Genomic DNA, 18898 nt, shown 5'->3' with positions numbered 1-18898 from the left:
ATGATTGGTCCATTTAAATGCCAGCACATTTGCAGAGTGGTAGGCGTAAGTTAGCAGAACACCTGGTTAACATATGACTTGAAACTATGTCAGGAATGTTTTAAACAAAAGCCTGCCTGGGCGTGCCTAGGCCTGTCCCACCTTGTTCTCCGGCCTCAGGCTTCTAAGCCCACAACTTTTTCTCTGAACTTATTTGACATAACTTACATGAATCACAGGCCTTAAATTTCATTTTAAATTTCATTTTCCTTCAATCTTCTCTTTCTCTCTACTAAATGATTCTAATCTTAGAATTCTAAAGGTTATCTTCTTCTTGAGGACTCAGTCTGATATTGCTGCCTAAGTACCATGAGCTGTACTGTATCAATTCTGTCTCTAACAAAGGCAACTAGTTGATTAATTAAGCAGAGTCCAAAGGTTAAGAGTAAAAGCAGAATTACCAGTGACCCAGTGATGGCTGACAACATTGGTCAGCCATGGGGAGTCCTATTAACATGAACTCAGGTTGGGATTCTTTTACGGCAGTGGGCGTCATCAGCAGCTCCAAGTAGGGTCCTTTTCACCTTGGCTCTTCACCAGGATAGTGTCTCCTACTTTAAACTGATGTGGCACCTGTGTATCACCAGCAACATAGGTTTCTTTTAACTGTTCCCAGACCTCCGTTTTTACAATTTTAAGAGCCTGTCACTTAGATGGGCGGAAGCGCCCCATACCTTAATCTAAAGGGTGTTAGACCAGAGGCTCCAGGGGTATTCAGGTCCCTGAATAAGGCATAAGGGAGAAGGGCTGTCCAATCTTTTCTGCCAGTCTCTAAAGCTAATTTGGTTAGGGCCTTTTTAACGTTCTATTTATTTTCTCTACCTGTCCTGAACTCTGGGGTCGGTATGCACAATATAACTTTATCCCCAGCTGTCTGGCCAATCCCTGACTTACCTGGGAGACAAAGGCTGGCCCACAAACTGAGTACCTTGGGTATCCTGAACTGAGGAAGAATTTCTTTGAGTATCTTCTTGGCCACCACATTGGCTGTCTCTCTTGGTGGGAAACACCTCGACCCACCCTGAAAAAGTGTCTATAAAGACTAAAAGATATTTATTTCCGTACCGGGCTGGTTTTACCTCAGTGAAGTCGGTTTCCCAGTAGGTCTCAGGTCTGTCTCCTTGCAAGTGTCTTCTGCCATGGAGTCTGCTGGACCCGGCATTGGTGAGCACACAGGCTCGGCAGTTTTTCACTAGGTCTTTTACAGCTTTCTTTCACCACGAAGCTGCTTTTATCGGTGAACCAGGTCACCGCTTCTGGCCACGGATGGTCTGTGAGGTCTGGCCAAATTTCAGTTTCTCCTCACATTTGTGTACAGGGGTTTCGCCGGCTTCAGGCAGTAAGGTAGCAGGGTTGAGGATGGCAGGGGGAACAAAGGTCACCTGCAAACTCTGATAGTGAGTCAGTCAGGCGTTGGTCATCCAGCGGTCAGGGGGCTGCCTGATAATACCAACACAGCTGTAGCCTCTATCGATCGTAGGCAGGGAGGCCATCCACTAGCCACAGAGTCCAGTTTCTTTGATAGGTAAACTACTGGACGCTTCCAGAGCCCTAAAGCTTGGGTGAGGACCCCCCTAGCTACCCTGTTCCTTTCGTAGGGTGAAAGGCTTGTTCAGGTCCAGCAGTGGCAGGGGCCTGCAGCAGGGCCTTTTTTAGAGTCTCAAAAGCTGATTGATGTTCCTGGGTCCAGGTAAATTCCCCTTTTTCTTTGGTTAGGGGGTAGTGGCAAATCCTGGGACCCAGAGTCTACAGAATCCCGTCCCTAAGAACTCTCTTACCTGGCGAGGGGTGGTCGGGGTCAGGTTCTGCATCACTGTCCACTTTCTGGCTTCTGTGAGCCATCGTTGTCCATTCTTCCGGATATATCCCAAGTATGTCACTTCTGTCTGGCATAACTGTGCCTTTTTAGCCAAAATCCGATACCCCAACTCACCCAACACCAGGATGTTCTGAGTCCCAAGTTCGCACTCCTCACGTGTTTTTCATGGGTATGATTTTTGCTCTGTAGCTCCAATTACCAATGCTCTCTCTCTCTCTCTCTCTCTCTCTCTCTCTCTCTCTCTCTCTTTTTTTTAACTTTACCTAATGGTGTTTGAAGCACTGGAAATTCTGCGCCCGTGTCGACCAGGAAGTCTACTGGGTCTCCTCTACTTTTAATGTTTTCCTTGGCTCAGAGAGGGGGGCCGAGCCCCGTCTCCCCTAGTCTTCATTCTCTTTGAGAGACAGCACCTTTACCCCCTGTTTCAATTTAGGGCATTCACAGGCTCAGTGGCCAGTATCCTTGCATTACGCACATTGGTCTCTTTTTAGGCGTGGTCTGTCTCCTCTGGGTCTTCTTGGCCCTTGCCATTTTTGTCTCCCAGGTCCCCTAGCTGTCTAGCCCTACTTTCTTTCTCCCTATCTATCCCTGTGGCCAGAACGAGTCAGATCCTTTTTCTGTCTTTTGTCCCTCCTGTCTCCATCTTTTTTCTCTCTCTTTTCTCTTTCCAGCTTTCTTAACCACATCCCTTATAGAATAATCCTGCAATCCCTCAATCTGCTGCAAACTTTCTCCTAATGTCAGGGGCTGACTAATCACTGAGGCCACTGCCCCTCAGACATAAGGTCAAATGGGGTGCATCTCCTGTAAGCCTCCATGAGCCTCTCCAAAAAGACCAAGGAGGGCTCAGTTGTCCCTTGCATAACTTCTCTTACCTTAGCCAAATTTGTAGGCCTGCGAACAGTGCCTCTCAGCCCCACTACTAGAACTCTACGGTAGTTTGACAGCCGTTCTCTACCTTGTGCCATGTTATAATCCAAAGGGGGTTAGAGGGAATCCTTCATCTATTACGGCCGATGTCTGAACAGGGTGTCCACCACCATCCCAGACATTTTTCTCGGCTGCTTGGAGGACTCTCTCTCTCTCCTCCGTGGTGAACAGGGTCTGCAAAAGCTACTGAGAGTTGTCAAGTCTGCTGATGTGAATACATCAGCAATTTAACCAGGGCCTTCTCTGAAAAAGGAGGGTGCTTAACTTTAAATTGTTCTGGTGGCTAGGGTGGCTCCCCGCCAGCACCTTGGTTCTGCTGAGGGCCTTCTGCCTCTTAATTATTTTTAATAAGGCCCCACATAACTGGGGTAGTCAATAGTCATCTCATCCTCAGATGAGTGGGCATTAACCAGCCTTTGGTTCAGCAAGGCCAAATCAAATCTATGATAACAAATTTGCAAANGTCTGGATGCCAAGGAATCCATCTGCTGTTCTATAAAACCAGTAATTCNATTAAAAATAAAAGGCCCCAAAGTTATTAATCTGGAGCTCCAACTTAAGTTTATGTAACTGTTGAATTCATTTTTTACTACACCTAATTTATATAAAAGCANCATTTNTCTTGCAGAGTCAGGTACCACCCTTTTTTAGCAGTCAGCAAATCAAGCACTCTATATGACCAATATAAATAAGAATTTTTGCAACCAATTTGTGTCTTTTGAGATAACATTTAAGACCTTAAGATGAAATCTTCGCCAATTAACAGCTCCTGGAAACTCAAAATAAAAATTTTGAAGCAAATCAATTTTCCGCTCTTAAATTTTTTATACCACAACTTTTTAGTATAACTAAAACCCTAAATATTATAAGGCCTCTGAATCTTTGGAGCAACACTACTTCCCAGAACTTTAGAGCTCATTGTGTAAGAGCAAATATTTGAAGCAAACTTTTTTTTTTAAAGGCATTATTAACTAACAAACACTTTTTACTCTGAAAGATTCAAACTCTTAACTTCTTGTGTTGAAGCAGAGACAATAAAAATTTCTTACATAATGTAAGGCTATATTACTTTAGCCGTACCTAAAGGCAAAATTTCCCAGTGATCACAAACTCACTAGAAGCAAACACTTTACAATTACCAGTATGTAAAGAAAAAAAAAAAAAAAAAAACCTTTTAATTTATATAACTTTAGTATTGCGAAAAGGTTGCTTGTACAGTAATCTCCTACAAGGCAGCAACCCTAGCCAAACTGTATGAGAGTCCTATTTTTAAACAATTTGTTACCTTAAAATTCAATACCGGAAACATTAATGTTACAAAGTTTGGCAAACTTTCTCAATTTGAAGTATCCTAGAGGCCTAGTTTTCTGAGCTGCGTTTGGCCACGTTTTGTTATTAGAAACAACTCTAATACTGAGTTACTAATTTAAAGCTAACTTTTTGTAACTGATGTTACACCCTTTTAATCATGTACACCTTTTAGACCAATTAAATAATTTTACCTTTGTTTTCCACTATAATTTTAAGATAAAAAGCACTTCGTCATTTGCTGAACCCAATTGTAGAGAATTTTCTAGGAGAAAACCAACTACTAGCCTTTTCTCTTAGAACTAAGAAGCTACAGACTCTCCTTTTAATAAATAGTTTTTTAGTGCAGGGCAAATCAAGTCAACCTCTACTGACTAGATTAAGAGATGGAGAGACAGCCCATAAACCCTTCAGAAACAAAAATGAAAAGACTGCCATTTGCCTATTTAAACCAAACACAATTTTCAATTTTTCTAGCTGTAATTTCAAGACAGGAACTCCTTGTTACCTGAAGAATCCAATAATCACAAGCACAGAGATTTCCGTATGAAAACAGCCATCAGTTTCCTAACGTCCAGGGGCCTCCAGCCACACTAGACACAGGTGTACTGTCCTCTCCTGGATCACCTCAAGCATGTGCTTTTTCCAGTCCTGCTTGTCCTCGGTACTGGATGCCTTAAGAGTCAAACCTGGGGGTCATCTCAGTCTGTCTCATCATCTTAGTTACATGCAGGGAGAAAACCAAACACACACACACACACACACACACACACACACACACACACACACAAAGACTACGAGATCCCAAAACCTTAAGGGAAACCTATAAAAACTTGTCAGGCTGGCAGGATTTTCTGAAAGAAATGAGGGTGGTTAGTTTAAAACAAAGTTGGTCAGCTGCGCTCTCTGGCCGCTGTGCACATGAGCACGTGGCGAGGGCACTCAGGAAGTGACGCAGCGGGAAACCTGCCTGCTTGGAGCAACCTTCCTCCGGGCCTCCGAACCCGCGCCTCCTCGCTGCCAGCACCTGCCAGCCCTTAACCAGCTTCCCATGTCCCCTTTTGCCCCGGTGAGCTCCAAGCACGGCTGAGCAGCTCTGCTCCCTTTCCTCAGGCAATTTGGTGGTCCCCCGCTCCCGGGAGGTCACCACATTGATACTGAACTTAGTGTGGACACCCAATCGGCATAGCACACTACAGCCCAGAACTCCTGGACTCAAGCAATTCTCCTGTCTCAGCCTCCCGAGTAGCTGGGACTACAGGCATGCGCCACAGCGCCCAGCCAGCACTTCCTTGTAGCAGCCCTCCAGGTCCTGCCTCAGAGGAGGAGGCTGCCACAGGGGGATGGGGCTGCCTGCCTGTTCTGCCCGCCTGCTCAGCGGTCAAACATATGCCTTAAAAACCATTTAGAAATCCAGTCTGTCCCAAGACAAAGATCAGAAAAGACAAGAACAAAACAGGAACAACAAACGCTAGTACATTTAAACACTCGTCTGCGTCTGGACTTATACAACCAGCCAAACAGGGTTCCGTCTCCCGTCCCTTTCTGGCAAAAAAAAGGCACTCTTTCTGCCAGACGACAGTCAGGCCTTCCTGACTGTTCCTTTCCCTGGCCTCTCCTTCCAGGGACGCCCTTGGAACGTCTCCCAGGGCTGCAGCCTTGCAGGCCTAAAGAGCGTCCTCCTCCGTGAGCTGCTGAACCCTCACAGGCCGAACAGCAGCTGCTAGAACACCGTACACCGGATACAGTAACCCGAGACACCGACACACACACACAAGCTCAGCGGCGCTGTTCTCAGACAACATACAACAAGTACATGTAAGACTTTGTAAGACTTAAGACTCACAGACATACCTCCAAGAGGATTCGTTTCGGGGTTCCTGGGCGTCACGAAAATCTCGGTGGGACCTCCAAATATAAGGCTTTCGTGGGGAACCCTCTCCACTTTAGTCTCCAGAAGGCGACGCCCAAAAACCACGAATAAACCATCTTGATGTAAAAACATGAGGTAGTTTAATGGCGGAGCTCTGGGCCAATTCGTATCTCACACAAGAGAACAAGAAATCGACCTTTTTTTTTTAAAGTTATGTTATGTTGTATGATCTCCAGACTCTTCTCCATGTAGTTATTCCCAAAATTACAGAATTACATTCTTGTAGAGACTTTAATTCAGCCATTATTACTACATTGGCTTTCTTTTTCATTGGAATTAGAATTGATCCTCTATCTTGCTGTGTGTGTTGCATGTACACTAGTGTGCATGTGGGCTTCTCATCCACACACATGTAAAGGTCAGAGCAAGACATGAGGTTTCTTCCTCAGCTGCTTTCCCCCTTGTTACAAAAGTTGTGTTGTAAGAAGTCCTCATAACCAATGATTTCTTGATTCTGTACTATTTATTAGTTATGTAGCTAGTAGCTGTGTGACCCTATCCCTAGGGAGATAAGAAAAAAGATCTTTTCACTCAGATAGGGAGCCAACAACAGACCAAAGCAAAGATAACACCAAGTATAACTTGGTGAACCAGTGAGTTTGAGGTAATTACAGGAATACAGGTGAAGGGTTACTTGCAGGAGCATAAATGGTTCAAAGACAGCTGCATCACTAAAGCCCATCCCAGTGTGAGTGAGACTCGTGAAAGCTGGAAGCATAGAGTTTACTATAACAATTTGCAGGCAACTGCACAGGTTAAACTATCTCTTCCAGGTAGCTTGTCTGAGATTGTCTCTTGGCAGTCTTTATTGCTTATATAAACTTGGGAAGGGAAGAGCCAAACTCTTCTGGGTGAGTTTCAGGGACTTCTTGAAGGTTCTGGGATGCTTACTGTCTCAGTTCTAACATGCTTTCCTACAGGCTGAAATGTGTGAACTCAAAGGAAACTGCTATATAATGCAGGTATTTAAAAATTGTATTCACAAAAGATGACCAGATATCATTTTCTCTAAAATCAAGATTATGAACCCAAGAGACTAGGACATTGGTGGATATAGTTGCTGTTCTTTAATAATTTGAGAACTTGATGCCTTCAGCCTGAGCCTTGGAAACATCTCCAGATGAACTTCTCAGCTAACTAAACCAGTGCCATTAACAGATTTCAGATTCTGGACTATCTTTGACTTTATGTGGGGGCTATTATAAGTCCCGATGTAGAAATCCCAACACTAGTATTTATTGGTGTGCTTTCATAGTAAAGTTTAAGTAGTAGGAAATCCTATAGCAGTGATTCTCAACCTGTGGGTCACCACCCCTTTGACAAACCTCTCTCTCCAAAAATATTTACATTATGGATCATAACAGTAGGAAATTATAGTTATATGGTAGCAACAAAAATAATTTTATGGTAAGGATCACCACAACATGAGGAACTGTATTAAAGGGTTACATTATTAGGAAGGTAGAGAACCATTGGACTATGGGATACTGAAAGTGGATGAAGAGTTTCCAAAGAGCCTTGAGAGCAGAGTTAAACATAGATTATTCTTTTGGTCTAAAAGCAGGTGTCAGCTACCTGTGAGAAAAAAGTCCTTCTAGTACTTAATTGATAGGTATCATATGAAACATACTGTTTCTAAGAGCTTCTAACCGCTGTATACTAAGAAATTTGCTGTGCTGCTATCCATATGCACCTGTAGCAAGAAACAGAGAAGTGATAAATTACTGAGCTTTGCAGAATGATGGTGCTGGTATAGTAGTGTACACCTTTAACTCAGCACTTGGGAGGCAGATGCAAACAAATCTCTGAGATTTTTGAGGCCAGCCTGGTCTACAGAACCAGTTCTAAGACAGCCAGAGCTACAGAGAGATCCTGTCTCCAAATTAATTAATTATTGTAGTGAATTGTGGTTATATTCTTGTAATAAATAAATGAGAAAGCAACTCATCCTTTTGACAAGAGATAATCTAAGTAACAGAATTTTAAAAGTAGTGCCCATTTTATTTATTACCAATTAAATTATAGAACACTAATCAGAATATTTGTATGCATAAATTATTAGAGATTGTCTGTTACTTTCTCCTTCTTCCATTAAAGACATCCTAGCTTCATGCGTCTTTCACAATTCTTTTCCAACAAGAATAAATTTGTGTGTGTGTGTACGTGTACATACATATATACATATATGCATAGACATATATACACATGTATATGGAAAGAAATTTCTAGACATGTTATACTTTACATCTTGCTTGAAGCAAAAATCTAGACTGCACTGCTCTTTCAATTAAATCCATTCTATAGCACCCTGGCCTAGAGCATTGGCAGTAGAAATTGGAAGTCAAATTTAATGAGCCATTGCTGGGGGAGGGGCAGTGTGACAAGATTTCGAGGGAGTAAAATAAGAAAGAAGGGAAGAAAGAGCTAAAATGAATACTTGTATTGGTGTGGGACTGGGGATGTGATGGTGTTCTTTGAGCAGGGACTACCCAGGAGAGGAGTAGAATATAAAGAGATAGTTTTAGCTCTGAAAATGCTATATTCACAGTATCTTGTAGTATTTGAATGGGAATGTGCAAGAAGTTAAAGAGAGCAGTAACTCTCCTTCTAGAGAAAGGAATGCTGGTCATGGAGGGCCCAAAGCAATGAGTTTCTAGGAGCAAGAGACTGGAGTAAGTTAGAAGAAGGACCAATCACAGAGCCCTCCTTCACCATTGAAAAGGTTGGCAGATGGGTAGGAACCTATACCACTGCCAGCTTGGTATCCAATAGTTGCAACTGATATTTAAATTGACATTACACTAAGTTAAGAATTCAGTTCTTTGGTCACTATGACATGCTTGGTACGTTCATTTAGTCATGGATAGTGATGGTTACTGGATTACCACAAGGTTCTGGCAAGCCATGCTTTCAGTTTCATTTGGTTGGGGAATTTTAAATTTCCTCCCTGATTTCTTCAGTGACCAAGTGCACACTCAAGAAAGAGTATATTGTCATAGATGTCATAGCTCTTGCCTGTAATTCCAACCCTTCAGAAGTAGAGGCTAGAAGGAATTCAAGGTCATCCTCAACTATGGAGCAGGCTTCAGAACTGTACTACAAGAGACCTTGTCTCAAAAACAAACCAGAAAGGTACTTCATTTTTTTAGTACTTGTAGTTGGCATAGTTTTTCTTGCTGTGAGTTGTTTTATTTCAGTTTTATCAGATAAGACACAAGACATTACTTTAGTCTCCTTTTTATATTTGTTAAGGCTTACTTTTTTGACCCAAGGCTACTGTTGGAATATTCTGTACATATTTGTTAAGCTCATTCAATTTATGATGTAGTTTAAGTCTAAAGTTTGACCTTTTAGATTGACAACCTATTTAAAGATGAGAATTGAGTAGTAAAGTAACCGATATAACCAGTCAGCCCTTTAATACCCATTAGTGTTTATTTGATAAATGTGAGAGTTCCTTTATTCTATGCATGTATGTTTACAGTTGTTGTATCTTCTTGGTGGAATGTTCCTTTAACTAGCATGTAATGGCCCTATTTAGAATTCTGGTTTGAAGTCTACTTTACCAGATGTCAGAACAGCTCCACCAAGCTTAGTTTTTCATTCTGACTAGTTAACTTCCTTCCTATAACTCTCAGTCTGTATCTAAGTGTACCAGGATGCTTCTTGGCAACAAAAGTTAGTCTGGTCTACTTTTGTAATCAGTCAGTCAGTTGGCTAGTTGAGGCCATTTACATGTAAGGTTGTTACATGTTTACTAATTTAATTGGTTGTTTTTCTAGTTGGTTGGATTGTTTGTCCTTTTCTTTCTTCCATGGCAGTAGGGTTTTTCTGGATTATCGTATATTTTTCTTCCTTCTCTGTATAACATTCCTCTAAGTATCTTCTACAATGCTAGCTTGGTTGACACTGCCTTAGCTTCTGCTTAAACTAAAATATTCTTATATTTTGCCTGTCTTAAAGAATAGCTTGCTCTATGGAGCAGTCTTAGCTGCAGTCCATTGACTCTCAGTAGTTGTGCCAGTCCATCCTTCCCTGGATTTTAGGTTGCTGACAAGATGTCAGATATTATTCTGATGTCTTCAACTTTGTATGTAAGTTAGCATTTCACGCTTAATTTTTAAATACTGTTTGTTTTCTTGGTATTTTAGACATTTGACTATAAAAGTTGTGGTGTATTTCTTCATTTCTGTTTCAGGTTCTAAATATCTCTTAACATTTGAGGGCTTCTTTCTTTCTCTTGATTTGAAATTTTTCCACTATAATTTTGTAGATGAGATTCTCTGCCTTTAATTTTTAATCTCAGTTCCTCCCTCTAAAATTGGTGTCTTACTAGTTGCCCAGGGTTGTTGGCTATTGGGTTATTGTGTGGGGTCTGTCTGTCCATCATTCTGTTCTGTCATGCTCCCCCAACCCCTGCCTCCCACATGCACACGCCACATTGGTGTTTAAACGTAGTGTTTCTTCAGTCTTGTCCTCCACCTAGTCTTCCTTCTACTTGGTTGAATCTACTGGTAATGTTTGGTTCATTGTGTTTTTCACTTTTGACATTTTTTTTTCTTTTTCTCAATTTTTTTTTTTTCCTGAACTGTTTCCCACACCGCTCACTTTCTCTCCTGTGCTACTCACTTTCTCCTGTGTTTTGTTGAGGTTTTATGTTGCCAACTCTGGAGATGGGACTTGATCATGTCTTCCTTGAAGTCACTGACCAATTTAACTAGTGAACTTTTGAAATTGTACTTATTTCACTATCTTTGAATTCAGTGATTGAGTTAGTTTTAGAGGAGTAGCATTGCCTTGCTTTTTTCTATTTTTTATGTTTCTAGGTTGTGATTTATGTATCTGTTGTTTTAGACATCTCATCAGGTTTTATTACATTGTTTTACTGCACAGCCTACTCTTAGAAATGAATCCCCAATATCATTCAGTAAGGAAAAAACTGACTTGTAATAGCAACATCAGACTGTGTAAAACACAGAAATACTCTCAAAACTCAGTTAAAACCCACCAGTCTGTTACCTATGTACTAAGAATTATTCAGGATAAATGTGGGAATGATTAAGATAAGGAAAGGGGAAAAAGAATTAAAGAAGAATGTTGTGGGCAGGGAAGATCAGAAAAGATACAATGAGAAATGAACAACAAAAATCCCCAAAATAAAAATGCTACTTAAAGTATAGTAAAGAGATGGAAATGGAAACTTGGGACAAAGGAAGAAGGAATTAAGTAAAAGAAAAATGTTGTCTTTTAAGCTCTGACCTTTCTTCATCTCTAGCCCTCTTTCTCTCTCTCCCTTCCCCCTTCTCTNCACGTGGCCATGGCTGGTCTCCCTCTTTCTACCTTCTCTCTTTCTCTTGGTCTTTCTACAGTAAAAGCTCTAAAACCATTGGAAGGAAGGAAGGAAGGAAGGAAGGAAGGAAGGAAGGAAGGAAGGAAGGAAGGAAGGAAAAAAAAAAAGAAAAGAAAAATGTTTACCCAGCAGTGAAAGAAACCATATAGAGAATATTAGAAGAGTGTGCAATGTAAAATACAAAGTAAAACATTCAGAATAAGATAACATAAAAATACTGATAAGAGTGTAATAAGAAGACATGAAGGTACTAAGTCCTCTAAAATTGAAGGCAACTGATTATATGTAGAGAGAGGTGCGGGGGGGGGGGGGGGGAGCATCCTCATAGAAGCAGGGGGGGGGGGGGGGACAGGGATGGTCACATGGTTTGTCCTTCTGTTTGGCTTACATTGGTACTGAGCAGGCTGGAAGTACCTTCTCCTCGATACTTCCCTTCTTTCATACCAGTGCCCCCATGGGGTCCATACTTAGCTTTGTAATCTGTGGACTGGGCAAGTTCTACCACCTTCTAGAAACTTGGCAGTTCATCTTCCCAGGTGAGTACTGCTCTGTTCTGAAGCACCTCCCAATTGGTGTGGTGGTGTGGAAAGCCATAACAGTAATGGACTTGCCTTTATAATTTGAAGACCTAGGTAGTAGTCACTTGCTTGAAGCATGCAGTTGTGGATATCAGGTAAAACCTCTAGAACTTTAGAGTTTTGGCGGTATACAATAATGAACGGCAGATGGGTGGCCCCAGAAATTGGATACATCCCCTTGTGGACCTCAGGCTCAGGGCTGTGTTCAGTTCTGTGATCTACTTTAAGCAGTGGAGGTTAGCATTACCTTTCCCAGGCACTTTGCTGTCTGAGCTGAGCCTCCTTCCACCTACATCTTTTGGCTTGTTAGTATTGCTTCTTTCCACTAATATCCTGCAGGGATGTGTCTGGCCCTGGGAGTTGTGGCAGATTACATCTTTGTCCCAATGCCAGGCACCTGGTTTATCTTTTGAAGAAGCCATGTGTTTCCCCTCCCCTTTCAAGGGATAAACATTTAATGGTGGTTAAGATTTAGGAAAGTATCTGAATAATTCTCTTGTTAATATTTGTTACATTTAGCCCTCATTACATTATTAACCTATATTAAATAAAGGTTAATATAGCATTTTAGGTGGCCTCCAATTTCACATAAAAAAGAGGTCTCATAACTGAAAGGTAGATTAAATTTCCAATTTTAAAACTATATTTTTGTTACTAAAAGCAAAGGGGTTTCTGAATATGTATAATATACTCAATATATACCCATATGTTCCTAGAGTTTCTAACAGGATGGGGATAGGAACAAGCAGCTGTAGTACCTGTAGTACCTCTTAGACCTGAGAATAGAAAGGGTATCTTGTTCTTAATAGATACTTTTTTTCCCAGAGTTTGGGCCTTTTGAACAAAATATTTTTGGTCTATTGAAAGTGGAGAATTTTTGCAAATATTTCTAGGTTTAAAAAGAAAAGTGCAAAAATTTTTATTCTGAAATAGTTTATGGTTTGTGTTATTCTGATGTTGCATCTGACACAGTAACAAATGCATTTTTATATTTGTAGAAAAGTAATCTGGGGCCCCTAACATGGGGGAAAAAACAAAACAAAATGAATTGAATTAGAGTCTAATTTCTCAAAGGACTGATCTGTTTGGAAGCTACTGATATTGTCTGGTAAGTGGTGATTGTGTGCTAAGACAAAACAGGTTTAAATGTAGTTAGAATTTGGAAAAGATTATAGTTAGTCAGGCCCTTAAGTTATCCCAAAGAAAGTAAGTCCCACTATTTAATAGTAACTGACTTTGAGAGCTAGAGAAGATTTACCATCTGTTCCTAGTTACAGTTCTCTCTAGCATGGCTTTTATCTCACCCACGTATATGACATGCTGATATTCTGATTCACACAGTTTTAGGTCATGTTCATAGGCTACAGATTTTCATTCTAGTGGAGAAATGGCAACAGGAGTGGAATGAACAAGAGTGTTGTCTGCCTCCTATAAAAAATAATAAGTGGACAAAGAGATTTGAAAAAGGCATTGAGTAGGAGAAGAAAAGTGAAAGGAAACCCATCTCAGGCAGACTGACACTGAACAAAAATTTAAGTGATCTCTGAATAGAGTACTCACAATAAAGATGTGAAAGTGCTGAATAATCTTCCTTTTAGAAACATTTTGCCAGAGTTTGTCATTAATTAATTAATATTTCTCATGAATCTTTCTTTACAATTTGTTTTGATTTAAAAGAAATAGTGAATGAGGGCTGGAGAGATGACTCAGTATTTAAGAGCACATGCTGCTCTTGCAGAGGACCTGGGTTGGGTTCCCAGCACCCAATAACAGTTCATGGCTCTCTATAGCTTCAGGTTCAGGGGCTCCAGCTCCCTCTTTATGGACACTACATGCACATAGTACCATATTTACATGCAGGCCAAGCACTCATACACATAAAATGAAAAAGTTAGTATAACTGGGATACCCTCTGACACAGAATCCAAAAGCCCCTATTTCTCAATCCCTTATGTCTCCTTGTGATCCCAGCTTGCTCCAGTTACTGGTTAATCACTTAGGTAATATTTTGCAAATAAGCATTGACTTGGATTCCTTGGTAATTGAATATAGGAGCAATTGGTGAGAAATGTAAGGGCTGTCGGTAGAATGAAAGATTGAAAATCTCAGGCTGAGCTTGGTTACTATGCAGTTACTTGGTTACTATACAGTTGAAATGTTTCTATATATTTTCTGCTCATTTCTACAGCAAGATCAGTCAGGTTTTTTTCTTTAATGATCCCTTTCCGTTTTACTTTTATCTAAAATGTTGTATAAATGAAATCATCCTAATGTAACCTTGGAGTCTCTCTTTGGCCAATCATAGCAGAATTGAGATTCAACTGTATTGTGTGTTTGTTAGTTCAGTTTCATTTCTTGTGTTGCCCACCAAATGTTAGAGAAGTATAAAATGTAGTTTTGTAGTAAAGAGGAGGTATAGATTTATTGCTTCTATGCTTAAATGCAGTCAGAGCTTAGTACTGAAGTCTAGGGAGGAATTCATTGTATATTGATCCCCCCTTGCTGCCTATGAAGGGAAAAACAGAACTTCGTATGAGATGACTCTTTGATCCTTAAACCTCACAAAAATTCAAATCTTTCTTACCTGGGCCTGTACCTTGTAAACTGGTGCTGTCCTTGGGCTCATCTCTCACAGTTCATTCTGTACCCCCAAATATTTTTCTTTTCCTGTCTTTTTTTTTAAGGTAACTGTTTATGAATGAAACTTACTTGTATTTTTTTTTTTTTCATACTCGTCTTTGTCAGGTTATGGTATCAAGATTATGCTGACTTTAGTTAAAGAGATAGGAAGTGTTTCATGTTTTGTTTTCTTAATACTGTTCTCTGGGGAAATATGTAAATGATTTGAATTAATTGTTCATTGAAATTTTGGAAGCATTTCTTGGTAAAGTTGTCTAGGCATTGCATTCTCTTTGGGAGATTTTTTTTTAATCTACTAATCCAATTTCTTTAAATGTTGTAAGACTCTTGTATTTTCTATTTCTTGAGTCAGTCTTGAAAAATGCTGATTTTTAGAGAGCTTTCTCAATTTCATTAAGTTTTGGTCTTTTATCACGGTTTTCTCTTTTTTTCAGATAAATTTTTCAGTGATTTGATACTTTCCTATAGAATTTGTCAGATTAAACTACCCTGTTCTTCCCTTAGCTCTTGGAAATACTAGAATCAAGAGTTTCCTGCCCACTTGCTTCTCTGTATGCATTATTTCTCTGTATGTATTTGGATACAAGATTCCAGAGATCCAACCTGGTAGTGCTAGTCTGCAGAACCTTTGGCTCTGGCTAGCCATCTTGATGCACTCTAGACTACTTTGGTGTTTTTCAGGGTCTTTAGGCCTTCATATGTCTAATATTAATCTTCTTACATGATTCATTGGCCAAGAGCCCAATGAATAAACTCCTGGTTCCTTTTTCCAATGTTCCAGTTCTTCCAAGCATGTAAACTGAAGTATTATTTTGCCTCTGAACATCGCTGTCTCCTCAAACAGCTCATATCAAGTTCAGTCGGGTTGTGTCAGACCACCTTTCTTTGTTGGCCTAGTTTAGCAATAGTTTGTCTGTGTAATATATTTCTGCTCTCATCTCACAATGTCTCAAATATCTTATTAAGAGAAATTATCTGCTTTTGCATCTTACATTTCTGTATATATCTTAGTGGTTATCTTAGTGTTCTTTATACACTAATGGTCAGTCAATTATAGGTACAAAAATCCACAAGGAAGGTTCAGGAAAGTGAAGTTTGTTATACTCACAGGTCCTGGAAACGGGACATACGTGATACCCCTGGAAAAAGCGGATAGTTAGAAGTTTAAAAAAAACCTAACAGACAAAAAACCAGGAGGGAAAAGCTTAGACCACAGAGTATTCACTGATCCTAGGAGAGGCAGTCGCTCCTCAGCCAGAAGGGGTTTTGAGATGCCAATATATCATAATATTTTTATGGATTCAGATATTTACAGTTTAACTATTATCCTACATCTCATCCCCTAAAAGACAAAATCATAGCAATTAGACAGTATTAAGTGCTGATACTATTAACAGTAGTCTCCTGTACTCAGGATGCTGGAACTCAGTTCTCATGTTATTTTACTGCCTTGTAATTTATAAGGAAGGAGCTTGCTATCATTTTATATGGGAACTGAATGTAGAATCAATATGTGAATTTGAATGGACTCTATGCAAATTGGATATGTAATGTTAAACACTGGCACTGTTTTAGAAATAGTGTCACTGGCTCTGATGGCACACATTTGTTATCCTAGCACTTGGGAAACTAAGGAAGGAAAGTCATGAGTTCAAGGCCAGTCTGGGTTTTTTGTGAGACCCTGTCAGGGGGTGGGGGTGGAGTGAAAGATATGAATCTCTACTTTTATATTGAGGAAATCATTACAACTAATAAAACAAAATTTTTAATATAAAGTGTGATTTAACTATCAGACAGCCTCTTATTAGTGTTTCCCTCAGTAGTAAGTTCTTGCTCCTCACAAAGTCACCAGTGAATTTCTTCTGTGCAAGTAAAATACTCAACTAAGTAGAACAAGAGTAGAAGACAGCCTGAGACCCTCTCTTGGGATAATTCGTATCATCCTTTCCAACATTAAAAATGATCTCTTCCTAAAACCCACCATAAATGCCATGCCAGTTTTAACCTGGTTGTTCCAATCACTGTCTCTCTTACTATGAGCAGTAACACATCTCTCCCACCTGATCCCAACCTCAAACAAGGTTTCTTTGTATAGCTTTGGCTATACTACAAGTCTGTAAACCAGGCTGGCCTCAAACTCACAGAGATCTGCCTAGCAGAGTCCTCCAAAGCACTAGGATGAAAGGCGTGTGCCACTGCTGCCCAGCTCAGAAACTCTTAGGGTGGCCACTGTTTCAGTTTTGACCTGCTTTTTAAGCATTATTCTACTTGTTCTACCTTTTGAAGAGAAATCACTTGTCTTAGTTACTTCTCTACTGCCATGCTAGGACACCACGGCCAAGACAACTTACTGGAGATAGTTTATCCTGGTCTTACAGTTTCAGAATATGAGTTGTAGCCATTGTGAGTAGTCAGGCATGATGCTATAGAAGCCAAGAGCTCACATCTTGAAACAATAGCAATAACCATGAGCTGAAGGGCTAACAGAGACTGGCATGGGATTTTGAAACCTCAGAGCCTACCCCAGTGGGTCACATATCTCCTCCAAAAAGACCACACTTTCTAAAAGAGTTCTCACCAACCAGGGACCAAGTATTCAAATATATAAGCCTATGGGGCCATTCTCATCCAAACTAGCACTCTACTTACTGTATTTACTTTTTCTTTTTAGTTAAAATTTTTCTTTATTCTAGAGAAATTATACATGCATATTAAAAAAACATCATCATAACCACTTCCTATTTTCCTCCATCTACTCCCCTCCTAACTTCATGGAGAGAGAGAGAGAGAGAGAGAGAGAGAGAGAGAGAGAGAGAGAGAGAGAGAGAAGAGGTGGTGGTGGGTGTTTTGATAAGTACAATTAGTGTTGCCCATATGTATATGAGTTTGGGACACAGAAAACTTACTAGTAGGAACACCCTCAAAATAGATTGATCCTCCCTTCTACAGCAACTATCAACTGCCAGTGGCTTCTCGTTAGAGGGATGGAGCCTGAATAGTTCTTCTCTGTTGTGCTAGAATTTTGACTGGCTTGAACTTGTGGATCTTAAGCAGGTCCCTACAGGTACAAGTTCATGGCCATTTCATATCACACCAGGCAAACAACCTTTCATAGCACTTCCCCCCATCTTCTGGCTCTTCTGTTCTTTCTGTCTCCTGTTCATTAGAGTTTCTGGATCCCCTCCCATGGTGTCCAGTTTCCATTTTTCCAAATCTCTTCATCTCTTTGAAGAGAGAAAAGTAATTGTTCAAGACAAGCTCCTAGTGATATTGGTAACTGTAGTTGAATACTTTGCTTCATTTGAATGTACTTTATCTAATACTTATTTTTCTTGCTTTCCAGGCACACAAACCAATGGCCTGGACTTTCAGAAACAGCCCGTGCCTGTTGGAGGAGCGATCTCCACAGCCCAGGCCCAGGCTTTCCTCGGACATCTTCACCAGGTAGACTGTTGACCAGCAGCCATAACTGAGAATGCTTTTAAACAAGGAGGCATGACATGCTAGGGATGTTATTTCAAATCCTGTGTAACTCTTCTGCTCAATGATTCATGTGGAATTAATAGATTCTGCATAGCTAGCTATTGATTCTATAACTGTGTGAACAAAAGAATTTCTTGTTGCATGGGACATAAATAACAGCGAGGTCACTTTTTTCTATGAGCATGAACTTGAGTCTGTGATGGCTTAGTGTGCTAGTAAAACACCAGAGTCACCACTGCCATGGAACCATTGTCATTTAGGTGGCTACTACCCTGATACCACATGACTTCCCCCCTCCCCAGTCTAAATCAGAGCATGAGTATGAGTTCTGTTCACTTATGTTTCCACTCTTTTCACAAAAATGCCATTAGACTACCAAACCTTTTTTTTTTTTTTTTTTGGAAAAAAAATATTTTGCTCTTCTCAAAAATAGTTCGGGAAATTCTAGGAAACTATACTCAAATTTGTTTTTTTAAGTGAAGTCAAGTTGGAATGAAGAATGTAGTTTCATTTTAATCCCAGGCACAGAAATGTGGGGCTGCTTCAGACTCTCTGCAGCAGGTGACTATGATTTGTCTTGTGCTTGAACTGAGGCATGGTTTTGCCAGCTGCAAATAGTTTTATAGACTGTATGATGTTTGGAATCCTGGAAATTTTTCAGAGGGTATATATAGGTAGGTTGGTGGTTGATGTTCAGGGGATTTGATTGTGGTTTATTAATAGTTCTGCTCGAGGAAGAAACAAGAGGAAAGATATTAAATTCAGGAATCTCTCTCTCTCTCTCTCTCTCTCTCCCTCTCTCTCTCTCTCTCTCTCTC

The 18898-nt window shown here is 40.3% G+C and overlaps 1 protein-coding gene across 3 annotated transcripts in view; it reads left to right on the top strand.

Moving 5' to 3' along the window:
• Pou2f1 (POU class 2 homeobox 1) overlaps positions 1-18898 on the top strand; it is a 133451-nt gene that overhangs the window by 73603 nt on the left and 40950 nt on the right. For all 3 annotated transcript variants that reach the window (XM_021198721.2, XM_021198724.2, XM_021198722.1), the window contains exon 3: positions 17941-18041. In XM_021198721.2, coding sequence (XP_021054380.1) covers positions 17941-18041 — 101 coding nt within the window. The remainder of the gene's footprint in view (positions 1-17940; positions 18042-18898) is intronic.

This window comes from Mus pahari, chromosome 5 (assembly GCF_900095145.1).
Source record: "Mus pahari chromosome 5, PAHARI_EIJ_v1.1, whole genome shotgun sequence".
In the NCBI taxonomy this organism is placed as follows: domain Eukaryota; kingdom Metazoa; phylum Chordata; class Mammalia; order Rodentia; family Muridae; genus Mus; species Mus pahari.
The sequence above is the reverse complement of the archived record's forward strand: the minus strand, read 5'-3'. Positions and strand labels throughout refer to the sequence as shown.